Source organism: Gekko japonicus, unplaced genomic scaffold, assembly GCF_001447785.1.
Source record: "Gekko japonicus isolate JY-2015 unplaced genomic scaffold, Gekko_japonicus_V1.1 scaffold447, whole genome shotgun sequence".
In the NCBI taxonomy this organism is placed as follows: domain Eukaryota; kingdom Metazoa; phylum Chordata; class Lepidosauria; order Squamata; family Gekkonidae; genus Gekko; species Gekko japonicus.
The window spans coordinates 878,813-906,343 of NW_015166435.1; the positions used below are offsets into that span (position 1 = coordinate 878,813).

A 27,531-nucleotide genomic window follows, 5' to 3' on the forward strand; every position below is an offset into this window, starting at 1 on the left:
TGGAGTCTTGTGAGCAAAAATTCTACTTTGTGAGCTACTGGCATTAAAGTGGTGAGCGAGCAGTTTGGATATTGCATAAATTACTTTGCTCTGGAGCCCTCCTTCCTGAGCGAAGACAAAAATGTGTGAGCCGGAGGCTAAAAAACGGTGAGCTAGCTCACACTAACTCAGCTTAGAGGGAACACTGGTCCTTTGTTTCTCAGCACCCTTTTTGAGGGTGCAGCTAGATGCTGGGGGAAGGTGATAGAAACTGCTTTTACAAACTTGATTCATCTGGAGACGGCTTGCATCCATGCCCCAAGGTCTGCTAGCATTACAGTACTGGTGCCCTGCTTGGGGTTAACGCCATAAATAATGCCAAGCAGCAGGACACTGGGCAACAGTATGCACTGTGATACATGGAGGGAGAAGACAGTGTGCATACATGTACAATCGGGTGATGGGTATAGATAGGAGAGCTTCCTTCATGTGATGTACTTGTAGCCCTCTGTACAGAAGCCTGACATAGAGTGCTGGTAGTCATCACCTCCTGTAGGCCACTCTCAGTGCCATCCTAAGCAGAAATCAATGGACTTAGGATGGCTCTGTATAAGTCTTTCTGGGAGCATAGCAAATTACTGATAGAGGCACTACATCCCCAGGCCCTCCCCTCCTCTATTTCTTCCCTGTAATCGTGTCCCAACAATATGTGCCACCACATGGATTACACCCTAAAGAAAACCAACGTAAGTTCGTACATGGAACTCTAAGCCTTTGATAATAGCACAGACAGGCAGTGTCCTTTCCCCCATTCTTTGGCAGGGAAACAATGCAAGTATGTTTTGACCTCAGATGACACGAAGGTTCCTTTTCTTTTTCCGGCGATGATAAGTTGGAGTAGATGCGGAACTACAATCTTCAGGAGATGAAATATGACAGAAGGCATTATACTGTTCAGTACAAAGGCAACTGGTGTGGGGGGGGGAGTTCCAAAAAAAACACAACCCTAGGATTATACAGGAAACTGCAAAGAGGACACCTAATGATTACTCTTAGAAATGGATAGCTGCTGCGACTCCTCTGAGGGAGGGGGAAACTTTAGGAACATTCTGAGTAACAGCAGGTTTTCAGCTTCTGAGCTGTCCTCCGCCCAAGCAGCCAGCTTTTCTTTAAGCACGGGGTTGAAAATGATTGTGACCCAAAATTAGAGCCTCTGTCTCAAGTGTTCCTCTGTTCTCAGCTCAAGTCTTTCTGTAAGTTTAAACTTCATTCCCCGTTACCAAAATTCCAGACAAAACAAAAAAAACCAAGCACAATCAAGAATGATCATATTTTCTTTAAAGAATAAAGTAACAGCAGTTTGGAAGATTCCAAGCGTGTGTAATAGCAAGAATAACAGCATCACGTCATATTAGAGCCCATATGTTGTGTCCATATGATTGCAGTCCAGTCATGGTGCTGCGTCTTATCACGAGGATATTTTAAAAAGAGCTTGGGTGTAGCAGCATGTAAGGGTGATCCACGTAGGAATGCTCCTCCTCGCTTGGTGGCCGAAGCATCAGATGAGGTCTTGAATGTCTAAATGAGGGATCCCAGACAGCCCTTTTGTAGCACTTCACATCTTATTTATTAACTGGGGTTTAGATCCATGAAACTCCCAATCTCTCTGTAGATAACAGAAACTCCAGTCTAGGCAAATGAGAGTTTCCTTATAATTAAGCAGTCAGCATTTTGTAATGAAAAATCCAAATGGACTGGAACTATGGTTTGATTTGCAGTTCACTAAATCTGGATTCCCCTCCCCCCAATTTTGGAGTTCTGGACTACCTGGTCTCATTGCCAAAGTGGAACCAAAGCACTGGGAATCTTCTGCTTCCAGACATCTGTTTCATGGTCTGAATTTTACAAAGCAGTCTGTAGGTTACATCCAATGCCAGGAACTTGGAAGGCCTGCACAAGGTCCTCTGATCTTCATAGGCCTTTCTTCTCCTTCTCTGTGATTATTGGCCACATCAGTGGTCCATCAGTGGCTATTAGTCACAACGTATAGATGTAACACCATATCTGGGGCAGTGATGTTCTGTATTCTTGGTGCTTGGGGAGCCACAATGGGAGGGCTTCTGGAGTGCTGGCCTGACTGGTGGACCTCCTAATGACACCTGGTTTTTGGCCACTGTGTGGCACAGAGTGTTGGACTGAATAGGCCAATGGCCTGATCCAGTATGCCTTCACTTATGTTCTCCTTATCAGTGACTTCCTACTCCAGAATAGTTTATTCCCAAGGTCATAGGACCTGCATGGAGTAATAGCCACATTGTTTCAGAGACTACAGACGGGAAGGGGTGTGAAATCTCTGAGCCAATTGCATCAATGAACCTCTGTGCCTGAGATCTTATCATATATGTATAGACCTTTTTTTCTGTCAAGTTGCACCCAATTTATAGCAACCCCTTAGGGTTTTCAAAGCAAGAGACATTCAGAGGTGGTGTAGCAACCCTGGATTGGTGTAGTGGTTAAATGCGTGGACCCTAATCTGGGAGAACCAGGTTTGATTCCCGCCTCCTCCACTTGTAGCTGCTGAATTATCTTGGGCAAGCCATAATCCTGCCAGAGCTTTTCTTGAAAGAGCAGTTATTGAAAGAGCTCTCTCAGCCTCACCTATGTCACAGGGTTTCTGTTGTGGGGAAGGGAAGGGAAAAGAGACAGTAAACTGCTCTGAGATTCTGAGTGATGGGAAGGGTACAAATCCAATCTCTTCTCTTCTTCTTCTTCTGGTGGTCTCCCATCCAAATACTGTCCGGCCCACTCTGCTTAGCTTCCAAGATCTGATGAGACTAGGTTAGCTTGGGCTATCCAGGTCAGGACATCATAAATATACCTAACAAAAAAAACCCCAAAAACATGCCTGGAGTGCTTTTTCTGTGTCCTGTTTACTTATGGCTCGCTGGGGAGAGGGGGCATTCAGTGATGATGCTGAATACTTGGTGGGCAGTAATAGATTACATAGAAAGATAATATATCATATTAATATGCGGTGTGCATAATAATGTTCAGAGAGTGATCATAATCAGGTCTACTCAGAATCCTACTCAGGTCTATACAATGGGGCTTCCTCCCAGGAAAGCATTTTTAGGATAAGTGTTAGTATGCTAATAATTTGGAGCAAATTAGGACTGTTGGTGTATGTGCATAATGGGAGATTACTTTTCTAGTCATTTGATGGCATGTGCATTATGCTCTTGTGAATGGGCTACTATATAACCAGATTGTAGACACATGTTCAGCTTTTTGTGAAGAATGCCCAAAACTGAATTTCGCAGATTACAGAATGTGACCTTGGATCTTGGGGAAGTAACTGTCATCACTAAACTCCATGGGTTTCATAGTCTTCCTAATGAAGACATCTGATAGAAATCAGTCAAAACATATCGACATGCACCTTTTGTGAGGAAGACTGTGCTGCATTAATAGGAACTGTTCTTGATGCCCACAGCTAATTTTCCTCTGCATGTTGCACAGAGACTTGCACAGAGAGGTGTGATTTGTTCAGTGCCTGAGGCATATAGTTTTCTAGACTATACATTCTGTTTTTCAGATTCTGTAGCGGTTCTGTGGTGAATTTCCCTAGAATTTTCCAAAAAGGATACACATCTGATTATTTTTGCATCAGATGCTCATGAGAGCCTTCTTGTTTTCAGTACTCTATTCGGTCCTCAGTTGTGGTAAATAATCCCCAGGGGAACATCTCTTGCACAAGCTCTCCTGAACTTAAACTTTTCAGTGCCAGGGTTTACCTTGGAATATGTTAAGTCAATGATAAAGAAGGTGTTGAGTATGCTTCTGGCAGAGTTCTTTTGTTAACCATAACCAGTCCATGGATATCTGGAATTGGATGGGAAACTTCCAGACCTTGATTTTCGGGCAGGTTTGAATCTCAACACCTCTCTTCCTAGGACTGAGCACTTATGCAGGTCATATTTATTTCAGTTTCTCTTTGATTGGTGTTTAATCATTATTATTTTTAATTATAGATTGATCCTATAAAGCCCCTCCTTTAGTGTTCTTCAAGAGCTTTTGAGGGTAACGTGCACGTAATCCCTGTGGAGCTTTCCATGGAATGATTTGAGAAGCTTCAGACTAGCAAGAATAGCTTTGCAGTATTTGTGGTGGTTTCTCAAGAGGTAGTAATTACGTAACTGGAATCACAAGCCACGCTTTGCAAGATTTATAAATTTGGTGCAATATAACAAAGAAACAGTGTCAAAACCACTATTTTCTCTCTTCCTCTGCAGAGAATCAAAGAAATTATTAAACTGGAGTTCGACTTTTATCAAAATGGCTTTTCTTTTACAGGTGGAATGTGTAATCCCAAATTAAATCTCTGTAAATCATGGAGGGAAAAACAATTAAAAGTGAATTCAGTGTATTGTTATGGCAGCAAAATGGGAACATGCTGTAGGTTACAAAAATTCCAGTTTGAGAAATTCTATTTCAATTTATATTTTAAGTAGACGTTGAAAGAAAGAATATGTAGAAATAATGTAAGAAAATCAACAGTCATATAATTCCTTCTACTAAAATGTTAATTAAAAATGAAATGGGGGTGTTTCAAACATTTCCTTCTGGTAAACAAGAAATATTGATAGCATTCACATTTCTGTTACAAAGAGAGTTGCCAGCAACTAGTAGACGTGGGGGATGGGGCAGAGACTGGCCATGGTGTCATTTCTGATCAAAAATCCAGAAGTCACATCACCATGTCACACAATATTCTAGGAGATCTGGTAAATTCCTAGAGTGTCACAGTGATGTAACTTGCAGATTTTTGTTTTACTGAAAATGACACCATAGCGTTACATGATGTCAGTACATATACCCTGTATGTTAGGGGGTGTATGCATTGAATCTGCATTATATGTGGAGTTCTGTGAAAAGTTCCTAAATCTGATCCTGCAACACTATATAATTCTGGTCTGATTCTCTGTGACAGAACCCATTATCTGATTGGGGGACAGGAAGGTGGCATAGGGAAGGGGTTCTATAGCTACTCCACTGCACTTTCTTTATGTGCTGCATGATCACACTGCATGGCTCCACCCCAAGAAGCAGAAGCAAGGTTCACATAGTCCCACACAGATCATGGGTGATCTGATTGGGGCTATGTGAATCCTGATGCTGCTTGTGGAATCAGAGCCACACAATGTGACCATGTAGCACTTAAAAAACAAAAAACAAAACCAGAATGTTTCATGAAGGCTTCCAACTGTTTGGAACGTCCCATTGTTGTTCCTTGAACTGTACAGACTATGATATATTTACAGTGTGATCCTATGCAGAGTTATTCCAGTGTAAGGCCCTTAAAATCAGTGCAGTTGGGAAACAAATCCTCCAAACCTTGCCACATATTTTATTGTTTCTCCTCTTTGATTGTACTAACATGTTTCATAAATTACAGCAGCTCAGGATGAACAGAGCACTCCACCTGCAGCTGCCTGAGGCCTGAGAACTAATTTTAAGTGTGGTGAACAGCCTAAGATTTGTTTTATGTGCTGCACAGTCTGTGAGTACATTAGGCTGAAGCACCACAATGGCTGCTGGCTGACTGTGTGGAATCCATACCTGTCTCCCATCACCTCACTGCACTGTCTTTGTGGTTTTTTGACCCTTTACTCCCCCCCCTTTCCCTTACGATTTGTCTTTATTAATTTTCTTTTATCACATTCCCATCAATTCTCACCAGCAAGATCTCTCTGAATTCAGATCCCATCTTATATTGGAATTTATGGATGTTAAGAGCCATCACTTCCAAATTGTGGTAATTTTATAGCTTGTTTTACTAAGCAGAAAAAATACCATTGCCACCTCTCTTTTTTTTTAAGAAGCTTTTCTAAAAAAGCAACAAAATGGAGGGAGTAGTCAGCTGAGACAATGAACAACAAGCTTAAAACAGAACGGTTTAAGCCCATTCGTTGTTCGTTGTACAACTGTCTGCAGGGTTAAGGCCTCAGGAAAAGTAATGGCCACAGCATTTTGGAACCTAGAGAATTATAGCAATGTAGAGACTCCTGGATCTATCGTGATGGTTGCAACAGTCATGGGAGAAGACTGGTGATCTGTAATCCTCCATGAAGTAGTGCTTTTTCCATCTCTGTCTCTAAATGGCATCTCTCCTCCTCACAGATAGGGTTGTCATCCTCCAGGTGCACCATGGAAGTCACCTGGAATCAAAACTGGTCCCCATACTACAGAGATCAATTTCCCCTGAAGGAAATATCAGCAGAATTATTTCCTTCCTGAGTTTCTTCCCCAGATCATGCCTCCAAATTTCCAGGATTTTTCCAAGCTGGAGTTGGCAACCCTACCTGCAGAATAAATAGCCCTTGTTTTAAACTCTGCTCTCTATTTCTCCTTTTTTTAAAAAAGAAAAGAAAAGCTTCATTGGCCCCTGGTGCCATTATTCTGTCCTACTTGATCCAGGTCTTCCCTGTTGTTTGCCATGTCCTTGGGAAATAAATAAAAGACTTTGTTGCATCACACATTCAGCTCCCTGCTTCCATTCAGGCCTGCATTCCATTCAGGCCTGCATTTTCTTTTAGCCTGCTTCTTTTCCCTCCCAAAGTGTGTGTGGGGGAGAGAGAGTAAAGTAGAAGAAGGGAAGGCACATTTAATAGTCCGCCTTCTATAAAATCCCTAAGGGAGACAGACTCTTTATGGCAGTGAAATATTCAAAATGATAGTATCTCAGTAATTGAATGTACTACCAAGAATAATAATAATAAAAAGTCACAGTTTTGCTGGACCAGTAGTGGTGTGTCAGATCAAATTCAGATAGTTTGAATCCAAAATCCTAAGCTATTTTAATTTTTCATATGAGTGAATCTCTGCAATATTTTAAATCAAAATCAGTTATGGGAAAAGGCTTGTAAAAAAAGCCAGTCATGGTCCTGTTTCCTTCTCCCCCACCGCACCCGCAATAGTACCCCAAAGCTGCTTTTTTTCGCCCCCAACTCCCTACTGGTATGTACGACCATAGATATTTAATTTGAGTTTCTTAACACAGCTTTGCTGGAATGACAGCCGACTTCAAAGAAAAAATTTCCCCTGCAACCTCAACAAATGCACAGGGCCGAAGGATTATATTTTCAGTGAAGATTAACCTCTTCTTGCAGAGAATGCAATATGTCAGACAGCATGGGGATGGGGAGAGGGGCAGGGAAAGTAAGTATGATCACTGCGACAAGCACTGGTAGCAAAAGTGCAGTGCAAGCTCTTTTGCCTAATCTGTGTACAGCTTTGTGCAGGTAGCTCTGCTAAGCTGACATTATCATTGGGCCGAAGTGAGAAACAAGGAATAGTGGTGTAGAATAAGCTACGGAAAATAAGCTCTTATCTGCATTGTGTTTCAGAGCACATAGAATTATTTGTCCCAAGCATCTTGAATACATGCAGCCTCTAAGGGGCCCTGTGTGTATGTGCAAGATTTTTTCCATGAGAAATAATTCCTACATGTAGGAAATTATTTCCTGGAGACCAAGCCCTATGATGGGCTTTGCAATATCCAGTCTAGAGAAGAGGAGGTTGAGGGGGAACATGATGGTTCTCTTTAAGTATTTGAAGGGCTGTCACTTAGAGGAGGGCAAGGAGCTGTTCCTGTTGGCAACAGAGGACAGGACTTGCAATAATGGGTTTAAATTAAGGATGGGAAGGTCCCAGCTGGATATTAGGAAGAACTTGTTTGCAGTAAGAGTTGTGCAACAGTGGAATCCGGCCCTACCGGCAGATGGTGCAGCCGTACTGCCGGGGGCCGCCTTTGCCTCCACTGAAGGAGGGAGGGCCGACACATATGCTGGGATCTCCATGTAGCAAGGTATAAAACACCTAATCACATAAACAGATCTGCTCTTGTGTGTTTCTCAAAAATCTGAATTTAGTGATGATAGTTACACAGTGTGGATTGGGGCGGGGGTTTACTTTTTAGAAAGTTGTGGGGGGTTTTCTTGGCACATATGCCTACTCCATGCCTTCACAATGGACTTAGGTTTGCAATAAGTAGAATGGAAGCAGGATTTCTTTTTTTTTTTAAGATAGGAAATCATTTCTTACTTCTCTGAATGCCACTCAGCTGCAGGTAAATTGGAATTTTACAGCTTTAGGGTTGCCAATTAGAGCCAATTGTAACCTGAATGGTATGCCTTGGTATTAATATTCTTAGCAGGATCCCCCTCTTCCCTCCCCCAATTGCACGTCATCCCACCTCCACCCCTGCACTAAGTGAAGATTGTTTCTAAGCCTGTGTCTAATTTAAGAACCCTGGAGACTTTGATGCTCTAAAAAAATAATAATTGAAATAAATAGTTGGGGTCTCAGAAAGGTGTCTTGATGTTCAGATGAAATGAAATGCTTTTGAACCTTCACTATTGAGAGCCAAATGATGTGTTACAAAAGAGATCCATAATCGGATCTCCAGTGTTTTCATTTTAGCCTTAAAAAGCAGCTGAGGAAGGGAGAGTAATTCTAATCACGGAAGGAGTGTTATACAAGCACCATTTCCCCCACTGAATTATCCCCCTGGGGTTGCTGTTAGCTGTTAGGCAAATATAGTCAGAGACTGGGCTTTTTCTTGTTTTCGCCGCCAGGTCTAATTGCATCTAAGAGGGGCAGTTTCAACTGGAAAATGGCACAAGTGGAAATAGTTAGTCCCTCCACCCAGTGCCATGGTAAGCTGCTTTTAGGAGATACAAATGCATTAGGATATATGATTAGGGGTCTTCATGGGGCGGTCTGCCCAGCACTGGTACTCATCAGGACATGGGGGGGGGGCAGGGACACATTAATTAGAATTAGGGATGGGCACGAACCAAACCTTGAACCAAAATTTTCTATGGTCCAGGTCAGGGGTTGTTTCGTAGAAAAAGAGCTAGGGGAACTCATTAGCATAACTCATTAGCATATGCCACTCCCCCTGACATCACCGGAAGTGTGTCATAAGGCCACACACCCCGCCCCCAACGGTCCCGGCTGCCGCCGCCGCCCTTGCAGCTCCACTGCCGAGCCCCATGAGGGGCCCGGCGGTGGACCTGCAAGGCCGGTGGGAGTGCAAGGAAGCCCCGGGTGGCCGGAAGCAGGGGGCGGGGCTTCATCATGTGCCCCGCCCCCCGTACCTCACCCAGGGGAACTGCGATCCCCCGCGATCCCCCCCGAAATGACCTCTGGTCCAGGGACTGATTTGTAGTTTGTTTGCCTGGTCTGTGCCCTCCCGCTTTCCATGGACCACCCATAGACTGCTCAGGGTTTTCTGGGAGTTTGGTTGGTCCTTGAGCAGTCCTTCTGAATCCACTTCCACATCATGCCACCACAGCAGCGCAACATGACCAGAAGTGGACGCAGAAGCCTGAAAGTGGGCTCAGAAGGTATTTAAATGTTTTTGAAGGCATTTAAATGCCTCTGAGCTCCCTTATGCCACACCATGGCAGCGGCATAATGCGAAAGTGGACCCAGAAGGCATTTAAATGCCTTCTGAGTTGTCTTCTGCATGGTGTTGCCACAGCGGCGGTGGCGGGGGGCTTGCAAAAACCATTTAAAAGGACATGTTTCTTTAAACGGCTTTTTTAAACCCTTCCCCCCATCATGAACAATGCAAACCATGAACTGGTTCATAAAAATGGAAAAGTTCATGAAAGTTTGTGGTTCATGGTCTGTGAAACCCACAAACCATGGACCTCTAAGAACGTCCAGTTTTTTGGCCCATGCCCATCCCTAATTGGCATTTCTCTGATGCCATGACATCACTTTGGCATGAACTTGAAAATGATGTCATCACAGCAGGGTAATATCCCTGAATTGTTCTCCTTTCCTCAGCTGCTTTGGTGGAATCTTAGAGCATTGCCTCAGTAAGAGTATGTCATTTCCAGACTCATGCCAGAAATGACCACATGGCATCAGAGTGACTTCCCCCCTTTCCTCACTACCACCCCTACTGAGAGGCAGCAGGGAACCAGAGCTGAGAAGTAGGATAGCTCCCCCAGAGTTGAAGAACTAGCAGCCCTAGATCTCCATCTCCAACATAATGTGAAGTGTGGTATGAAGAACTAAGGGTTCAGGATGCCCTGGGGTGGAATTCTTGCCGGGGCCATGGTGGAGGAGTTTAGTAAGAGTTTCTTGTGGGATATGAATAAGTAGTCCACCCAGTACCATAGCTGGAAGTGAGGTTTAGGCACACACATCTCTCTGAGGAAGGGGAAGATGTGCCTTCTCAGTTGCAGCTATACGGAATAAATATGGGTAGAGAGAGACAACCCATCTTACATGTACTTTCTCTCTGCCTTCATGTTCAGAATGCACAAAGCCACTAGCTCTGGATACTTCATTACAAACCATTACACAGAATATTTGAAATGTAGTGAATATTATCATTCAAGCATTGCTAAATCCACACAAATGCCTTGAATGTCTGAAAACTGAGGATTACACTCTGATGGATGCGGAGTCATTGAAGCCTAGTTGTTCACATTCTCATGTATATCCCTAAAATAGGGAAACTGATATCTGTTTGGGGACATTTGCAGAACGCATTGGGGATTTTCAGTGTCCCCATGTAAATGGTGACATTAAGGAAAAGTGGAACGGATTTCTGAAAAGAACAAAGGAGTAGAACTGGGGAATGGATGGGGCCTTGGACAATCACCTTCAAACCTCATTCTCATGTGGCCTTCCAGTAAAACAGGTGGCTGACTAAAGTAGCCACTGAACTCTGGATACACTGACCCAGTTATCCCAATGACTGCAGATGATGGGGCAGTCTACCCAGGGCCATGAGTAATGAATATCTCTCTCTGTCTCTTCCATTGGGTTGCCTCGTCCCCTCCTCACTCCAGCAGGGGGATTTGGTGGGTGTTCTGGGGGTGTATGGGGATGACCCAAAACCCACCCCGAAGCACAACCACCTGCACGGCCACCCCCTCCCTCCCCTCCTGCCAGATTTAAAGGGCTTCAACAGATAGCCAGAGGGCTGATCAGCTGGAGGGCCCTTTAAATCTAACAGGAGGGTGGGAGAGGGCGGTTGTGGGCTGCATGCTTAGCTCACAAAAAGACTCTTTAAAGGATCTTTTTACAAGTCGGGTGGGGGCTGCGGCACATGGAGCTGGGGGAAATCAGCACTGCACACCACAGCTCCCACCCCACTCACAAAAAGTCCCTTTAAATTGTCTTTTTGTGGGCTGAGAATGCAGCCCGCAACCACCCCCTCCTGCTAGATTTAAAGGACCCTCCAGGTGATCAGGACCACATGGTCCCCACCATGAACCTGAAGCCTTTGAAATCTGGCAGGAGGGGAAGGAGAGGGGTGGCCAGGTGGGTGGTCGCACTTGGGGGCAGGACTTGTAGCGGGCTTCCCCCACTGGCTAGGTGGCTGGGGGCAGATTGGAGCCCCCAAAAGCAGGGGAACCCCCACCTGAACCTGGGGGCTGGCAACCCTACTCTTCTGTCATGTCACTGCTCCAAAACTACTTCTTTTTCTTTCTTTTTTTCCTTTTCTTTTATATGTGTGTATGTGTATGTGTGTGTACATGTGACGACCTTGGTTCAATAACATTGGATATTCAGCTTTTTAAAATATATTGTGTAACTTGTCTTCAATTTCTTTCCCTTTGTCTGAAGGTATGAAAATACGGATTAACCGTAAGGATATACCATTGCAATCCCCTGAAGAGTTAGTTCAGTCTAAGCTTTTTGAAACCAATAGATTTAGACTGGAATAATTTTGTTAGGATTGTGCTGTAGGTTACTTAGCTCAGTACTCTCTAGCCTGACTAGCAGCAGCTCTCCAGAGCCTTGGGCACAGGACATTCCTAGGCCTAATATGTGTGGACCTATAACTAGAGATAGTAGAAAAGAGTCCAGTAACATCTTAAAGACTAACAAGATTTGTGGTACGGTATAAGCTTTCATGAGTCACTGCTCACTTCTTCAGATATGGTAAGGTTAAGCAGTTAGAAATCTGGGGGCTCTCTCTGACCTGAATTTGACCCTGAATGTAATATACAATCCCCAAAGACATCACTCTATGATGTACCAGCTGCTTTCTGTCAAGACACATGCAAAGGATAATTTAATAGCATACAGATAGGTAACAAGGATGAACACAGTATGGACAGCAAAAAGGTACTGGCAAAGAGGTACTCGCACCTGACAGTGAACAGCCTAAGTGCATAGTAAGCAGTCTAAAAGGCCTTTTATTGTTGTTTCTATTATGAGAGAGTGGTAGAAGAACCCTTTTACTACGTCTCAGATTATGAAGGATCAGTGGGTTGCAGTTGAGCCTTGCTCAGTTCAACCTGTCCAAAGTGAGTTGGATTGAGCCCAGTACCTTCCTTACATTCTCCCGGCTTGTCAAAGAAGACATGCCGAATTCTCCCATGCTTAGAGCAACACCAGATCTGCAAAATCCCCATTGTTAGGTGGGAGCTAGTGCCCCCATTGTTAACTCTGTAGTTTGCTTTTCAAAAGTAGCCTTGTTTGGCATAGTAACAGTTTGCAGAACACTCTTTAAGTCTTAGGAAGGAAAAAAATATTAACCACTAAACTAAAGATTATGTGAGACTTTTTTTACTGCATGATTAGAGTTTTGCGGTGGGCCATTTGTACTCTTTTGTGCTCTTTAAAATTCTGTGAGCCTTGTGCTTGACAAAATAACTGCTGTTACAGTATACTTGTTACTCTTATACAGTGTGCTTTAATGACATAAAATGGATGTCCCAGGGATAAAATTACATGCTTCATACTGCTCTGTCTTGTCTTGAGGATTTAAGCTTAGTAATCTTTCAAAAATTGATCATTAGTCGCTCATCTTTCATAATGCTGCAATTGGCTGGAAATTTGGAAAACAGTACTTTAAAAAAAAGATCAAAGTGTAGGTGGTATTGGCAGGCGACACTTTGGAGGAGAGGGGAAGATTGGGGTTACCATCATTAGAGATGAATAAGCAGTGGCCATGAAAGAAGACCTAGATCTGACACAGAGTTTTACACACAGTGACAGTAAAACCCCTAAGTGGCAAAAACAGCAGTTTGATATTCCTGCAAGATGCAAAGCCGTCAAACTACAGAGAGTCCCATTATGGAGAATGGGCATTCCTATTTTATACTGCAAAACGTTGCCACCACAGTCACGTTGTCTAGGCCTCAACACATTCTTTTACAAATGTCCACTGCTTTAAACAGTAGAATCTCCAGAGCCTCTACATCACTGGTGGGTTGGGACCCACAACCCAACTGCACCCCAACTTAAGGTGGATTGCCAGGGCTATTTTACACATATATTCTCAGAAGTAAGTCCCATTACAGTCAGGGGTGCTTAGAACTGCAGCCTGCATCATTGCCTAGGGTTCCATTTAAATCATTGAGCTGTGCCTATGTTACTTTGGAAATTGGGTTCCCTTTAACCAGCCACTGTTGAAGAGGATTGAAACTCCTTGATTTATACCTGGGAGAGATGTACAGCTGTTATTCTTTCCATTGTGGGCGTTCTCTGCAGCTATCGTTCTCTATTTGGAGATCTATGGACACTATTTATATGAGGGACTACAGAGGAGCCAACTGTTGGATTTGAACGGGTTCTTTTTTGCCAGTAATGTATAATTGTTATTACTGAGTCAGCACCTTCAGTATATACCATGGGGGGGGGGGGAGAGAAAGAGGTTCCTGCCCCAAGAAATTTCAATTGAAGCTTGAAAATGGAAAGTAAACAAAGCTATGGGATGGGTAAGAGAGGGATAATAATGTGTAAATGTTAGCAAGTGCAGGATTAACCAAGATCTTTGTTGAAAATGAAGAGATGCCATGGCAGAGACAAGGAGAGGTGTTCATTTCCCGTGGCCCTGGGTAGAATGGCCTGGCCCAATTGTCCCGTCATCCAAAGATGGTGGGAAAAGTAGGCCAGTCAACCTAAGGCCATATGACAAGGAGGGTAGAAATGAAGGTGGGAACGAATTTAGAGAACATAACTGCTGTACCATCTTGGTCAGCAAGTTGTTTTACTGGATGACCACTTCAGAGAGGCAACTGCCCCACCCACCCACCCCAGGCCCCAGTTCTGTTTCCTTCTCGATTCAGATATTCACTCTACACTGTATGCCACTCCTCCTTACTTCTGATTTAAATTAATTTTAGAATAAAAGCAAGTGGCAGTTGCTGTAGCTTTCTGTACCTTTGATTACTTTGTCCCTCTGCCATCATGTTTCCAATGTGCCTGTATTATAAAACAATGCAAAGAAGCAATCTTGGCGCAGCCATTCATGTGGTTTTATTGAGTTTTTAATTTTTTTATTTACTTCATTTATCTCTCAGCTTTCTCCCCAAGAAAGACTCAAAACAGTTTCCATTGTGCTCCTCTTCTCCCTTTTTGTGTGTGAAGACATGTGTACTCTTGTGCATTGGCTAAATAAAAAAACCACCTCTTTGTACAACCACATCAAGATAATTGTAATGCCATGTTTTATCATGCGTATGTACCTTTAAACCATTCTTGCCATTTTATTTCCTTAGCTTAATTAGCTTGGTGCAAGGTATGATGTCTCTTTTCTACATTAAGTTCAAACACAAGGGTTTTTTGGGGGGTTGCTGCTGCTTCCTCCTCCTCCTCCTCCTCCTCCTCCTCCTCCTGGTAGTCTATGAATAATATTCATGCCCACTTAAATCATGAAGTAATGGAATTGTATTTAAAGATACTACCTACGTTCCATATTGCTCAATTGGAATTACCATGGTTTTGTGTATCTCTGAACAGATTCAATAGACAGTCAGCAAGAAACTAACTTTCCAATATACTAAACCAGTTGCAATGATTGCAGGGGGAAATAACAGAAAGGACAAAGGAATGAATAAATACTAGGAACCCTGCCATGAGAGGGAAAAGGCAGAATTTTTGAGATCAGAAAACTGTGTTGGTCTCAGGGAACTTGCTAGGAGGCAAGCACAAAGCAAGAAGTGCAGACGTGGGCAGAGACATGAGGTGGCCTTTAACCTCTGCAATTTATGAGTAGTGACCCACAGTAGTATCACATCCCACAGCTACATCCACATCCAAGAGAGCCAATTATTTTATTTTTATTTTGTTTTGTTTTTTCTTTTCCTTGTACTGTGTTCCAGCTGTTCCTTCATGAATAGAAGCAAGGGCAATTTAGTCATGAAATGCCAACACTAATAGTGAAGCAATCAAGGATTCCTCCTAGTTTTTCTTCCATTGACAGAACCAAGGGCGATTTTGTCCCAAGAAAACACCAATATCAGCAGTGAGATAATAACATGTGACAAATAGATAGCAAGAAACTAGTGGACATACAATACAGTCTTCCCCAATCACAGGCTAATTAAAAACAACACAAAAATGAATGGTGGTTTTTTCCCCATCCTTTCACTTCAAAAAGTTGAAAGCTCATGTAATGAATATCTGAATCTGTAACGGGCAATTGGTGGACAGGTTCATGCATGCAGAACTCCTGTCTAAATATTATGGGCCACCAGTGTGAGTCTGGTATCTTCTGAGGTGTGGTACGTAGAGGCGAGCTTATCTGTCCTTCTCATCACCCTTCCATCCTGCTCTCTAGCCAGCCCACAGGAGGCTCTGTCTGCTTTGGCAGGCAACTTCTCAGCCTCACTCCCCCAATGCCACTCAATAGAACATGGGGGAGTAGGAGGCCAAAATGGCATCCCACACCACCAATTCCAGCTGTGTGACTGGAAATGACATCACTGCATCATGGAATGCTCTAGGAGCCTCCCAGCACTCTACCATGTAGTTAGATCACTTGTGGTTACACTAAGTCTCTCACCCCACCCAGTGTCCCAAGAGTTTTCAGCCAACAAGGTTGCCCAGCTCAGCTTGGTAACCAGCAGAAGATTGGCAGGACATGGTGGAGGGGGTGCTGGTAACAGCATGATGCCACTTGCAGAAAAAAACAAAAAACACAACCTCCCCCCACATTTAGGTTAAGCATGTTAGATCAGATAAAAGGAAGTACTTCTTCACCCAAAGAGTGATTAACACATGGAATTCACTGCCACAGGAGGTGGTAGCAGCTACAAGCATGGATGGTTTCAAGAGGGAATTAGATAAATATATGGAGCAGAGATCCATCAGTGGCTATTAGCCACGAGGTACAGATAGGAACTCTGGGGCAAATGATGCTCTGTGTTCTTGGTGCTTGGGGGGGGCAACAGCGGGAGACCTTTTAGTGCCCTGGCCCCACTGATGGACCTCCTGATGGCACCTGGTATTTTTCGCCACTGTGTGACAGACTGGATGGGCCATTGGCCTGATCCAACATTGGCTTCTCTTATGTTCTTATGTTCTCTGAATTCCCACCTTTATTTTTTAAAATAAGTCTCTAACCCTTTCCCTTGCAGAGATATACCTTTTTTTCTTTATAACTTCATGAGAGAAAGGGCTAGAGACCTGTCATTACAACAGTATACCAATATAACAATATTTTAGTACTGATTAAAAAAAAAATCAATAGCCAGGTGGGGAGTGCAAGAAAAAAACAGCATGGTTTGAAAGGAACAAAGCACTTCACATACAGGTCATAAACAGATGTGGGGCAGAGGTCCTCCTTTTTTAGGCTTCCCTGTGCAAAGACAGGCAGGCATAGGGAAGACTCACATTGTCCCTCCCCAATAGCCAGCTGCAGTCCCCCCACCCTGGGAATGCTACCCTCGACAGCCTTGGATGTGTCAATGGTGCCCCCCACTCTCTCTCTTCATCCCTAAGCATGTGTTCATTTTTGATCTTTTTTTTAAAAAAAAATCAGCCATGATATTGATATATTGTTCTAAGCATGTGCAAAACAAAAAATGGAGTGTGTGTGCTGTGATGCTACTGATGACAACAGCACTCTCCCTTGAAAATCCTGATTATTTAAGACATGTGTGGAAGGAAACTGACTCCGTAACTGTGAAAATGCAGAGGGAGGGCAGATATGTGGAAGAACCATGTCCAAACTGATTCCAGTGCTTGTGGATTGACTGCCAAGACAATCAATCAGGAGTAAGCTGAGCCTGTGGAAAAGCCCATAGCCCACATGAATGGGACCTTTATATCAAGAACTTGGTCAAAGAACAGATCATTCAAGATTCTGTGATGTAGGAAGCAGGGAAGATCCTGCTAGCTTGTCAGCAGCCACTGAATACCATCTGAGATAAGGTTGCCAACAGGTCTGGAGAAAAATGTCCTGTTCCTTTAACAGAAGCTTATTGTGTAGAAATGGGCTGCTGAAGTTTTTCATGGGACAGACATAAGAAACATGACCAGATAACTTATATCCCGATACTGCTGGCTTGCTCCAATCCCAAAATTAATGTTAGGAATTCTCCTTGTTTCCTAGGAGTTATGGAGAAATAGAATGTAGATCAGAGTGAAATTCTTGAACAATAAAGAAAATAACTGGGAAACCCTCTTATCTCTACTACTACCCATTCCTCTGTAATCCTTCAAGATAATATTAGGCATATTTTAAACCATGGGTACAGTTCATGTGTAGTAAGGATAGACCTGGCTAGTGTTCTGTATTATTACTGGGAAATGAAAGCTTCTAGAGGAAATGGCAGCTTCAGAGGGAGGACGCTATATTATCCCAATCCTCAGTGAGCTTCCTCCCCTCTCCAAGCTCTGACTCTCTCTAGGCACTACCCCCAAATCTCCAGGAATTTCCCAAACCAAAGCTGGCAACCCTGACTACTATATGCTCTTGAATGTGTTCTAGAACTCTATGCAATGTGCAGGGTGGTTCTAAGACAAATGTGCAGGAAAATCAAACTTTCCCTCAAGGCAGAAAATGCAAAAATAAATAAGACTGTTTGATGGTTGTTCAAGTGCACCCCCCCCCTCATATGAATCAATTAAATTTCCTTTTACTTCTTTGGTCTTGTCTTACTGTTTCTATTTTATAAAGTACTGAGGCTGATGCGTTGAAGAGTGATTACAGCTCATACTTTATTTAGTTCATTCAGATCTTGAGATGCTTTAGCCGGCTCGCAGGCCAGCTTATATTCCTGAATCACACCACACACACAGATCCGTGATAGGGTATTTACAGTGCAACCCTAGACCCATAGGTCCTTTCTAGGATCCTAGCCTCCTGATAGGTGTGCACTAGAATCTGTTCTGTCTATTGTCTTTGGAGATGAAGTTTGGGCCCTTCGCCTGACCACGTGTTGACCCAACCGCGTGCGCGGACTTCCCTGGGTACACAACATATTTTTAAAAACGAATTTTTTAAAATGAAGTCTGTAAGAGTCCAGAGAGAGACAGAGAGAGAGACTTCAAATTTCTCATGTCTTGTTCTCCCCCCCCCCCCCACTCCCCCCCCCCCCCCATCTCTTTCTCTGGCTGCAAATAAGAAGCCAATCTTCCCGGGAAACAGTCCTCTGTAGTGTCTATGAGGAGATGACTGTTGTTAATCATTACCATTCACAATAAGGACTTGGTCTTTAAAGGCAGTGTCTGAAATTCAGTGAGGAATTAGCATGATTGAGGGAAGACAAAATTGCTACAAGGTATTTTCGGTGTACAAACAGCGATGCTGGCATCGTTGCAATTTTTATTTTCCTGAAGTATAATCCTGTTTGCAGTATTATTTGGAAGGCATCCTGAATTTATGATTTGCTTTGTTTTTAACACATCCTGGACACTTGTGGTTAGTTAGCCAGTTGCTAAGGAGAGAGAGAATATGCAATGTGTGGTTCATTTGCCAGGAAGCTAGAAATGTGTGTAGATGCTGCAAAAATGCAATCAATTAATAGATCCAATGGATGGGGAAATTCCAAGAGGATTTGCATCTGACCCTCCAAGCTCAGAATTAGCCTCATAAACACAGCACAGAGCTAGACGAGGCTACACAGAGAGAGAGAGAGAGAGAGTTTTACAAATACTAATGCACAATACAAAACCCATCTCCTTAATTATAACCATCTATCTAAAATATATAGTGTTAATCCTATCTTTGTACAAATTTGTATTCTTTGTAACACTCCATATAATAAATCAGTTGTTTCCATATATGGATATCTCTTTAGCTGTTTAGATCTTACAAGACAAGTCAATCTTCCCATACAAGATAGATCTTTTAAATTATCTATCCATTCTTTCACAAGAGGAACTGTAGCAACAGTAATTGACTATATGAGAAATTTAAGGAGAGCCCAGATGGATCTAACCAGTGGGCCATGTGTTCCAGCATTCTCTCTTTCACAGTTATTCCAGCAGGCCAGTTACTTTGGAAGGTCAACAACTTTAGCATAGCGGACAAGGCCTTCCCTTGATGTTGTTTCCTAGCACTGGTGTTCAGAGGTTTATTAGCTCTCAAGGTCAAGCTTCCCCTTCATCACCATGGCTGGTAGCCATTAATGGACCTCTTCTCCATGAATCTGTCTAACCCTCTTTTAAAGCCATGTATGCTTGTGACCATCACAACATCTTCTAGCGGTAAATTCCCCATTTTAATCACTCAATCTATCTATATAAAAGAAAGTGCCCTCACTGTAAAATCAATGCCCAGGCCAAACCGCTGGACCTAGAAACACCAAATTCAGGGAGAACACTCCTACCGTGGCGTAGGTGCTCTCTAAGAAGGGTCAAAAGGGGGAAAATGTGCTCCCCCCATGATTTCCTATGCGGCTCCCAGGTAGCTGCCTCTCTGCACCCCCCACTCTCTGATTGCTCAGTTGCAGAGCTCAGTGTTCTGAGGTAAAAAAAAAACCCACCAGTTACAGGGGACTGCAGAGAGCTAATGACAGTTGAGGAAATCAGGAGTGGCCAAGAACCGCTTGTGAGGTGAAGCAAAGCTGCTGGCCCAGCCTCTCTGATGGCTTCCAACACACTCCCCCCACCTCATACACCTAACAGGCGGTTGTCTGTCAGGTGCAGCCCCACCTCCACAGTGACTTCTAATACTCCTCCCCCTCCTACACTGGACAGGAAGCTGCCTGTCAGGTGTAGGAGAGGAGGTGGAATGCTTACAGCCGCCAGGGAGGTTTGCTCAGCAGGATTGCCTTAGCACTGCTGCTGGCCTAGCCTCTCCGGTGCCTTTAAATCCAATCCCCCCCCAACACAAGATAGGCCGGTGTCTGTCAGGTGTAGGAGCAGGGCCAGGGTATGAATGTTTATGGGGAGATAGTAAAGAACCTTTCTAGGAGCCATTTTGATGCATGCCTCCCTCATGAACCACTCCCTCACACCAACTCCCCCTCACACCTCTCACATCTTACTGCCCCCAAGAAAGCTCCTGGCAAATGTCGAGCCAGATACACCAACGCTACAAGGAGGAGGCAACTTAGGAATGTGGCAAAGACATTTGCACATAGTACTCCTGCAGTGCATTGAGCTGCACAGGCCAGTTACCTGCAAGATCACCCTGAGGTGCTCAGAACAACACAGTCTCCATATGAGCAAAACAATCCAGGAACACAGGTAGAGAGGCCATCACTTTCGTGGAAGGCGGCAGGAGTTGACTTAACAGACGACTGCTTCTTAAAGGGACAGTTCTATGTGGCCTGCTCCAGAGTGAGCTCATCAAGCAGCCTGGTGATCCTGGCACCTGAGGGCAGAACCACCAATGTGGTCTAGAGAGAGGTCCTTCGATAGAGGGGGGGGTACATATGTCTCACTTCATTTCTTACACTACAATCTTCTCTGTTAGAATTCCTACAACAAATGTCACATTTAAAATTTCACATCATCAGTATTATAACTGGATTTATGGAACTTAAATACCATAGCGAAGTTTACACAGACAGTGTCATCTGTGGTCCAACAGGTTTTGCAGGTGTTTGAGCAACACAAACCATGAGAAATGTGCACATCAAGCCTGAAAGTAGGAGGATCATGGAATGTGTACAGTGTGAGCAACTCTCTGATGGGGACAGAGCCTTGCAAGGAAAGCTTCCAAAACTGCAATGTTGAGTTCCAGGCTGGAGCCATCTAGGATTGGCAGCCTCGGAGGGGGGGGCTGGACATCTCCTGGAATTGCAGCTGGTCTCCAGATGACAGAGATTGGTTCCATTGGGGGAAAATAGCTGCTTTGGCAAGTGGACCACATGCCATTATACCCAGCTGAGGACCTCCTCTCTCCAGCCTCCACACCCAAATCTCCAGGAATTTCCCAACCCAGAGTTGGCAATGCTAAGCCCTCCCCATCAGTTAATACCATGTATGATCAGATACATGAGCCTGTATGAATGTGATCACTTGTCAACTGGAGTCCACTGTTACCCGAACTCCTCCAAGGATGGTTCCGGGAGCCCAAGTCAGCTCTGATTACAGAGGTGGGCGGTGCGTGAGTTCTGATTCCGTGTATCCAGAGGTCAGATTGGTGTAGAATGCTCGCTATTTCCCAGGAAGTCAGACAACAGCTAGGTTTTATGAATCAATGTTGCCTTTACTAAAGCAATTCTCAGACATACAAAAACGGATACATACAAGATTCACACAAGCTCCTTAGTTACAATAGGATATAGAAACAATCAGCATGGAAAATAACAAAAGCATCAAATAAGGGGGATGACTCTACAGGTAGACGGTCATACTTATCTGAGGTCCAGCTGAGAAGAAATCTCTTAAGAAGGAAGGGTAGCTAAAGCATCAACTGGTGGACTCTAAAAACACACACAGGCTGGTCCGGCCGAGCCACGTGCGCGTTCCCTGGTCGCGACTCCGGGGAACTTAGTAAGAGTCACCTGCAGCACCTTAGTGCACGTTAAGGGAGGGGAGGGTTAACCAGAGAAACAAAGGCGCGTTTCTCTTTTTAAAAGCTATGTTTGGGGCATGGCCTTACCTGCCATAAACCCTCAGGGTCCGTCCTCTATCCTATGGCTATAGGTCCAAAGGGGGTGACGTCCTAATAAAGGGGAAGGGGGCAATATGCAGATATTCTATCCTACATCAAAGCGGGGGCCATGTGGTGAGGTGTGAACCTCCGTTTCCATTGGCAACCTTTGACTTGCAGAGATGTTGCTGGTCCAGAGCCATAAACAGTATTGTCTTTCTGATGCCAAACCAGATAGCAGAGAGAGAGTTACGTGATTTCCCACAGATTAGCAATGGTGGGGCTCGCTGTTGTTTTCCAAGGGTCCAAGTTAGGTGTAATGGCGCTGGGCGTCCTCTTGTCCGAGGCATTATGGGAGGAATTCCAGGGAAGCACACGGTCTGTAAAAGCAGCAGGCAGCACAGGTCTTGCCTATTCCTAGGCAAGCATGAGATGCAAAGCAAGCTATACAAACAGCAGTAATCCCTGAGTCCCCCAGTGCACAGATATACAGACACAAGGGTGTAGACTTTCCAATTTCCTGGGGGAGGCTGGGGCTGGGCCAGCGCGATTGCGTTGCTATGAGGAGAGGTGGCTCCCGGGGGAGGCTGAGCACTTTCCTGAAAATTTCGGCGGGGGCTGAAGCCCCGCCGCCCCCACGAAGATTACGCCTATGTACAGACATGAAACCCACACAGGCAGCATCAACATAATACAGAAATGCAAACACAAGCACCCATGGTAACACCACATCCACACTGAAATAGCCCTGTATAAGGAAGTGGCCTTCCTGGCCATACCTCTCACTCTTTGCCTAGGGAGCTCCTCTCTTGGATTTTAACCCCAGCCGTAACCAGATGAATGTCCCTCATGTTAGTAATAAGGATCCGTGACTAGGGTGACAAAGTGCTGCCACACGCTTAGAAGGAATACTTGACCATCAGAACTGAAAATGAGAAACCAAGTTTACTAAAGAGGCATCCTGCACTGCATCAAAGCAGCAGAAATTAGCTATCTGGATGTGAGATTGATTCCAAGCCCCAAGCATCTGAGAGAGCAGCTTAGCCACTCTAAGGGAAGGAAGGGGGAAAGGGAGCACAAAGGAGAGAAGATGAGGGAGAGGGAGAGGGAGAGAGCTCCAGCTGCCACACCTAAAGGCCAATGGGGAGTCCAAGTGGCTGGAAACCAAAGAAACCCAGTAGGGAAGGGCAGGACTGGGTGTCAGGTACCAGGCAGGATCTCTGCAGCTCAGACAAAACAAAACAGATGGTTTTTGAGCAAGACAAAGGCCCACTTTGGGGGAGGATTCTGTTCCCATCTACAGGGCAGAAGGAGGAAGGCAGGGGTGCAGGTATTTGTCCATGACAGTACAGATTTAGAGGGGGAGGGGGAATTCTAGAAGGGGGGGACTGTCAGGGACAAATTCTAATTTGGGCAAATGTGTGAGGTAACTGGCCTAAACTTGGGGATAGATCTCATGTGAGGTAATTGGACATGGTAATAGTGATAGAGTCTGTTGAGGCCAAAAGCCTGCTGATAAGATTTGGGGGGTCCTTTGCTAATGATCTGAATGTCATTTCTGTGTGACTCCTTTCCCTCCCATGATCTCCCAGTGGTTACATTCTCACTTCCAGCTGATTTCGCACTAGAGCTGCCTCGCTGTTGCGCCACCGTTTGCCCCGGTTCTATTGGTCAATTTCACACCCGAAGCTGCGCAGCTGATTTAGACCCACGGCTTCGCCCGATTCCCCCCGCAGTTTCGTGATGCTGTTTTTTGAGGATCAATGAAACTGCGGAGGAAATTGGGCAAAGCCGCAGGTCTAAATCAGTCGCGCGGCTTCGGGTGTGAAATTGACCAATAGAACCGGGGCAAACAGCGGCACAACAGCGAAGCAGCTCTAGTGTGAAATCAGCCTCTGCCTTTTACTCTGTGCTGACTAAAGTTTTGCTTGCTCACTTTTTCAGTTCACAGTGTGAAGGAAAGTAGGTCTTAAGCACCAACGGGGACATAATGGAAGCAGTGTGATTCACAGTGGGTCTACTTTTGAGGTGCTTTCCTCAACCTGCACTACAAGCTGGGGTCCTTACTCATGAGGAATTGTGCTGTCCATTGTGTGAGTGGGCCGCAAACTATAAAAGAGGAGCACAGTAACTGCTTGGAAAAAAGAGTTTTAAAATAAATGGAGGTCGGTGTGGAAACAGCTTTTTAATTTCCTGAACACAATAGCAAATCTCAGTGATTCTGAATTAAGAACATACAAACCTGTCAGCCAAATCCTTGAGTCTGCTAGTCCCCATTAATAACCATGTATGTTTGTGGCCATCACTATGTCCACTGGCCATGAATTACACAATGTAATTATTCACCTAATAAAGTATTTCCCTTTTGTCTGTCACGAAGCTGTTACACATCAGCTTCACTAGGTGACTCCACGTTAGGCTTGCCAAGTCCCCCTGGGGGGGCGGGGAAACCCCTGCCTCAGAGGCCCATTCCTCGCTGGCGGCGGATCGGGCCCCGGGGGAACCCCACCCCCAAAGCATGCGACGTGCACGTCATCTGGAAGTGACGCGACCACGCCGGGCACACTGGGGGCGGGGCCACGGTCATCCAAGGGAAAACTCTATGGTTTTCCCTCGGATGGTCGTGGCCATGCCCCCAGTGTGTCCAGTGTGGTCGCGTCACTTCCGGATGACGTGGTTGCGGCACAACGTGGTTGCGGCACTACCGGAGCGGCACTGGAGTCCCCCACTCCAGCGCTGCTCGGACTTGGGAACCCTACTCCAAGTTCCAGTATTATGGGAAAGGGAGAAAAAACTTTTTTTTCCTATCTACTTTCCCCATCTGATTCATAATTTTATAAACTTCTACCATTCTCCCTCTTAATTGTTATCTTTTCCTTCCCTTGACTGAAAAGTCCCAGGCTCTTTAGCCTTATCCTCATAGGAAATGGGATCCAGCCCCTGGAGTTCTGGAAAACATTTTTTTTAAAAAATCATTCTCACTGTGACTCCACTATGCCAATTCACACATCAGTCTTTCGTTGTACACTGCAGCTTTTTAATGTGTGCAAGTAAAATACATAATGGATGAATGAAACAAATGTGTGTTGGGAAGCACACATATTACACAGGTATGCATGTCAGAGACGTAGGATTGATGGTAGCTCTCGATCAAGACAGAATACCATCAGAGGCCCTTTTTATGTTATCCTACATAACCAATTTAATAAAACAAACATTAAAACAGCACATCGAAACAGTGTTTTCCCAGGTAGGAGGGTATTCATGCAGCTATGAGGACATTTAAGTTACAAACCTGGATTTCCTCTGATGGAACATGTGGAAATACAGTTCTAAGTTTGTAATGGGACAGTCATAAACTGAGAACACTTATGGTTTATAAACTATCACCTTTTTCCAGCCTGGAAGAGCAATTTCATTCAGCAGCTGTTAGAAGGAAATTTGTTTTCTATTTTTTTTCCTGCAGCATAATTCACTAAAGTAAATATGACTGCACACAGTTTGTGTTTGTAAATTGTGTCTCACACCTGTAATTTACAGCTTGCAAGCTGTTTTTCCCCTCCCTGTTTGAATGTAGACAATGCATGCATAAAATTTCAGTCAATAAATATGCAGGATGTTGTTATGCCTGCAATTGAGAATAGACAGGCTGTTTGCCTAAGCAGCAAATGCCAGACCTAGCAGTAGAGGGAAGAAGGGTACCATACAAGGAATCCAACCCCAAATGTGTTCTGCAAGCCAGAACCCATGCAACAAATCGCTGGACATCAAAGCCCATGCTGAGTCTGGAACACATCATTCTGCTCACTTGATGAGACAAAGGCAGAAGGCTACTCCCACCGTTTCTGTCTATCATGGCCAATCCAGTGGTCTCATCCTGCTTGCCAGTGATAGGGTATGATGTTGTACATCACGATTCCCTTCTGGGCTTGAAGAGTGCTGTGAGGCCTGAGCACATTTAGGGCCTAACTTTGCAATGCATTGCCCTCATGTCCCCTGTGTGTCTACCCCAGGTCCTGTTGTCTGACTTGTGCTGGGAGTTCCATGTTCCAAACCTAATGTGCATGTGTGGGGGCACCTGATCTGGATTGGAACCATGGTGCATGGGTTTGAAGCCTTTCCCTTGCACCATTTTCCCGATCTGAAATAACCCCGCAGAGCTGTTGTTTGCCCCACTGTTTGGCTGCATGTGAACTGATGGGCTACACTTAAGTTTTTCAATGGAAAAAAATATTTATTTGTGTATGTATTTATGTATTTAGATATTTATACCTTGCTTTTCTCTCCCATCAGGACCTGAAGCAGCTTACAGCATAACTCTCCCCTCCTCCATTTTATTCTCATAACAATGACCCTTTGTAGCAGGTTAAACTGATAGAGAATTCAGCAAGCTTCATGTTAAAGTGGAGATTTGAACCTGGGCCTCTCAGATATTAGTTTCAACCACTGCACTGTGCTGGTTCACCATTTCAGGTTGGGGGAAATGGTGCCGCTGGAAAGCTTAAATCCCCTCTGCCAGTGTGTCCAGTCCTGATACCCGTGAGAATTCAGTTCTCGTATTACACATCTGGGCAACAGGACCCAAGGAAGAGATGGGGAAGGGGAGAACAGAAGGGTAATGTATCATGTAATTACTTAATAGTAGCTGACTTAATAAACTCAGTACCCAGCCTTTGGACATGAAGCTATTAGGAGACTGTGTCATGCCCCCACTCCAAGACTGCTTTTTCCAATCACTTAAAATTGTTTATTCTTTTTCCTTTAAAAACAAAACAAAACTAAATCTAAAACTGTCTCCTTTCTAATTCAGATTGGTGTCAAAATCTGTTTCAGCCCCTGCATTTAGTCAGGGAGATTGTGACACTTTGGTCTGCCTTTGATTACCCATGAATTAGCCTTCATTGTTCATAGCCAAGCTATATGGAAGTTATAACAAGGCTTTGACTATCAGGAGGACCAGCACTATTGCAGATCTGTAGGCTGGTTGCAGACTGAATTTCTGCATACCCACATAGTCGCTTGAGTGATGACTTAAGGCAGGTGATCCAAGAAGCAATTCACTCTCTGAGCTTTTTCTTTGAGTTCCAAGCCCCCTTTGATGTGCTCCAATGTGTAGGTACACTGAAAATGCACAAGTTTCCTGTGGGACAGCTACACATTCAGCCATTCTTGTCGGTCATGCACATAATGTTCACTGGCTGTGTGTGGAATACTCTGCAACTAAACCCCACCAGATTAAGTAAAACTAACAATTTTATGCATTTTATCAGATCAGTTACCCAGGCCACGTGGGTACTCCTAACAGACACTAAATGCATGACGTTATGTTACACAAAGTATAATGTCTTGCAGCAGTGGTCTATCCAACTCACTTTTGTGGTCTCTGATTGGCAGTAGTACTCCATGGTCTCAGGTTGGAATAGGAAGTTATTTCTCATCACTGATTACCTAAGATACTTTAGATGGGATTTGTTATTTAGATCTTCCAGGCATACTGTCTATCACTGAAGCAAAATATGAATCCACTTCTAGAGCCAATCCCTGTAGAACTTGTAACACACACCCCACAGCCAATCATGACCATCCATGCCCTAGAATCTAGATCAGAGAGGAAAATATATATGTATGAAGTATGTCAGGTTTTATCTGTTTGTCTACAGTGTTCAGTTGCTGATCATATAACATGAAAAACTGCTGTTATAAGCAGGGAACCCACAAGGACTTGCAAATGCCATTTC

The 27,531-nt window shown here is 44.3% G+C and overlaps 1 protein-coding gene and 1 pseudogene across 1 annotated transcript in view; one reads left to right on the plus strand and one right to left on the minus strand.

Annotated features, from left to right (window-relative positions):
* LOC107111006 (neurexin-1) overlaps window positions 1–1,561 on the plus strand; it is a 736,478-nt gene extending 734,917 nt beyond the window's left edge. Inside the window, exon 17 of the mRNA XM_015411887.1 lies at window positions 1,425–1,561. Coding sequence (XP_015267373.1) covers window positions 1,425–1,561 — 137 coding nt within the window. The remainder of the gene's footprint in view (window positions 1–1,424) is intronic.
* Window positions 1,562–3,472: 1,911 nt separating this feature from the next.
* Window positions 3,473–27,531, minus strand: part of LOC107111008 — a 61,085-nt pseudogene continuing 37,026 nt past the window's right edge.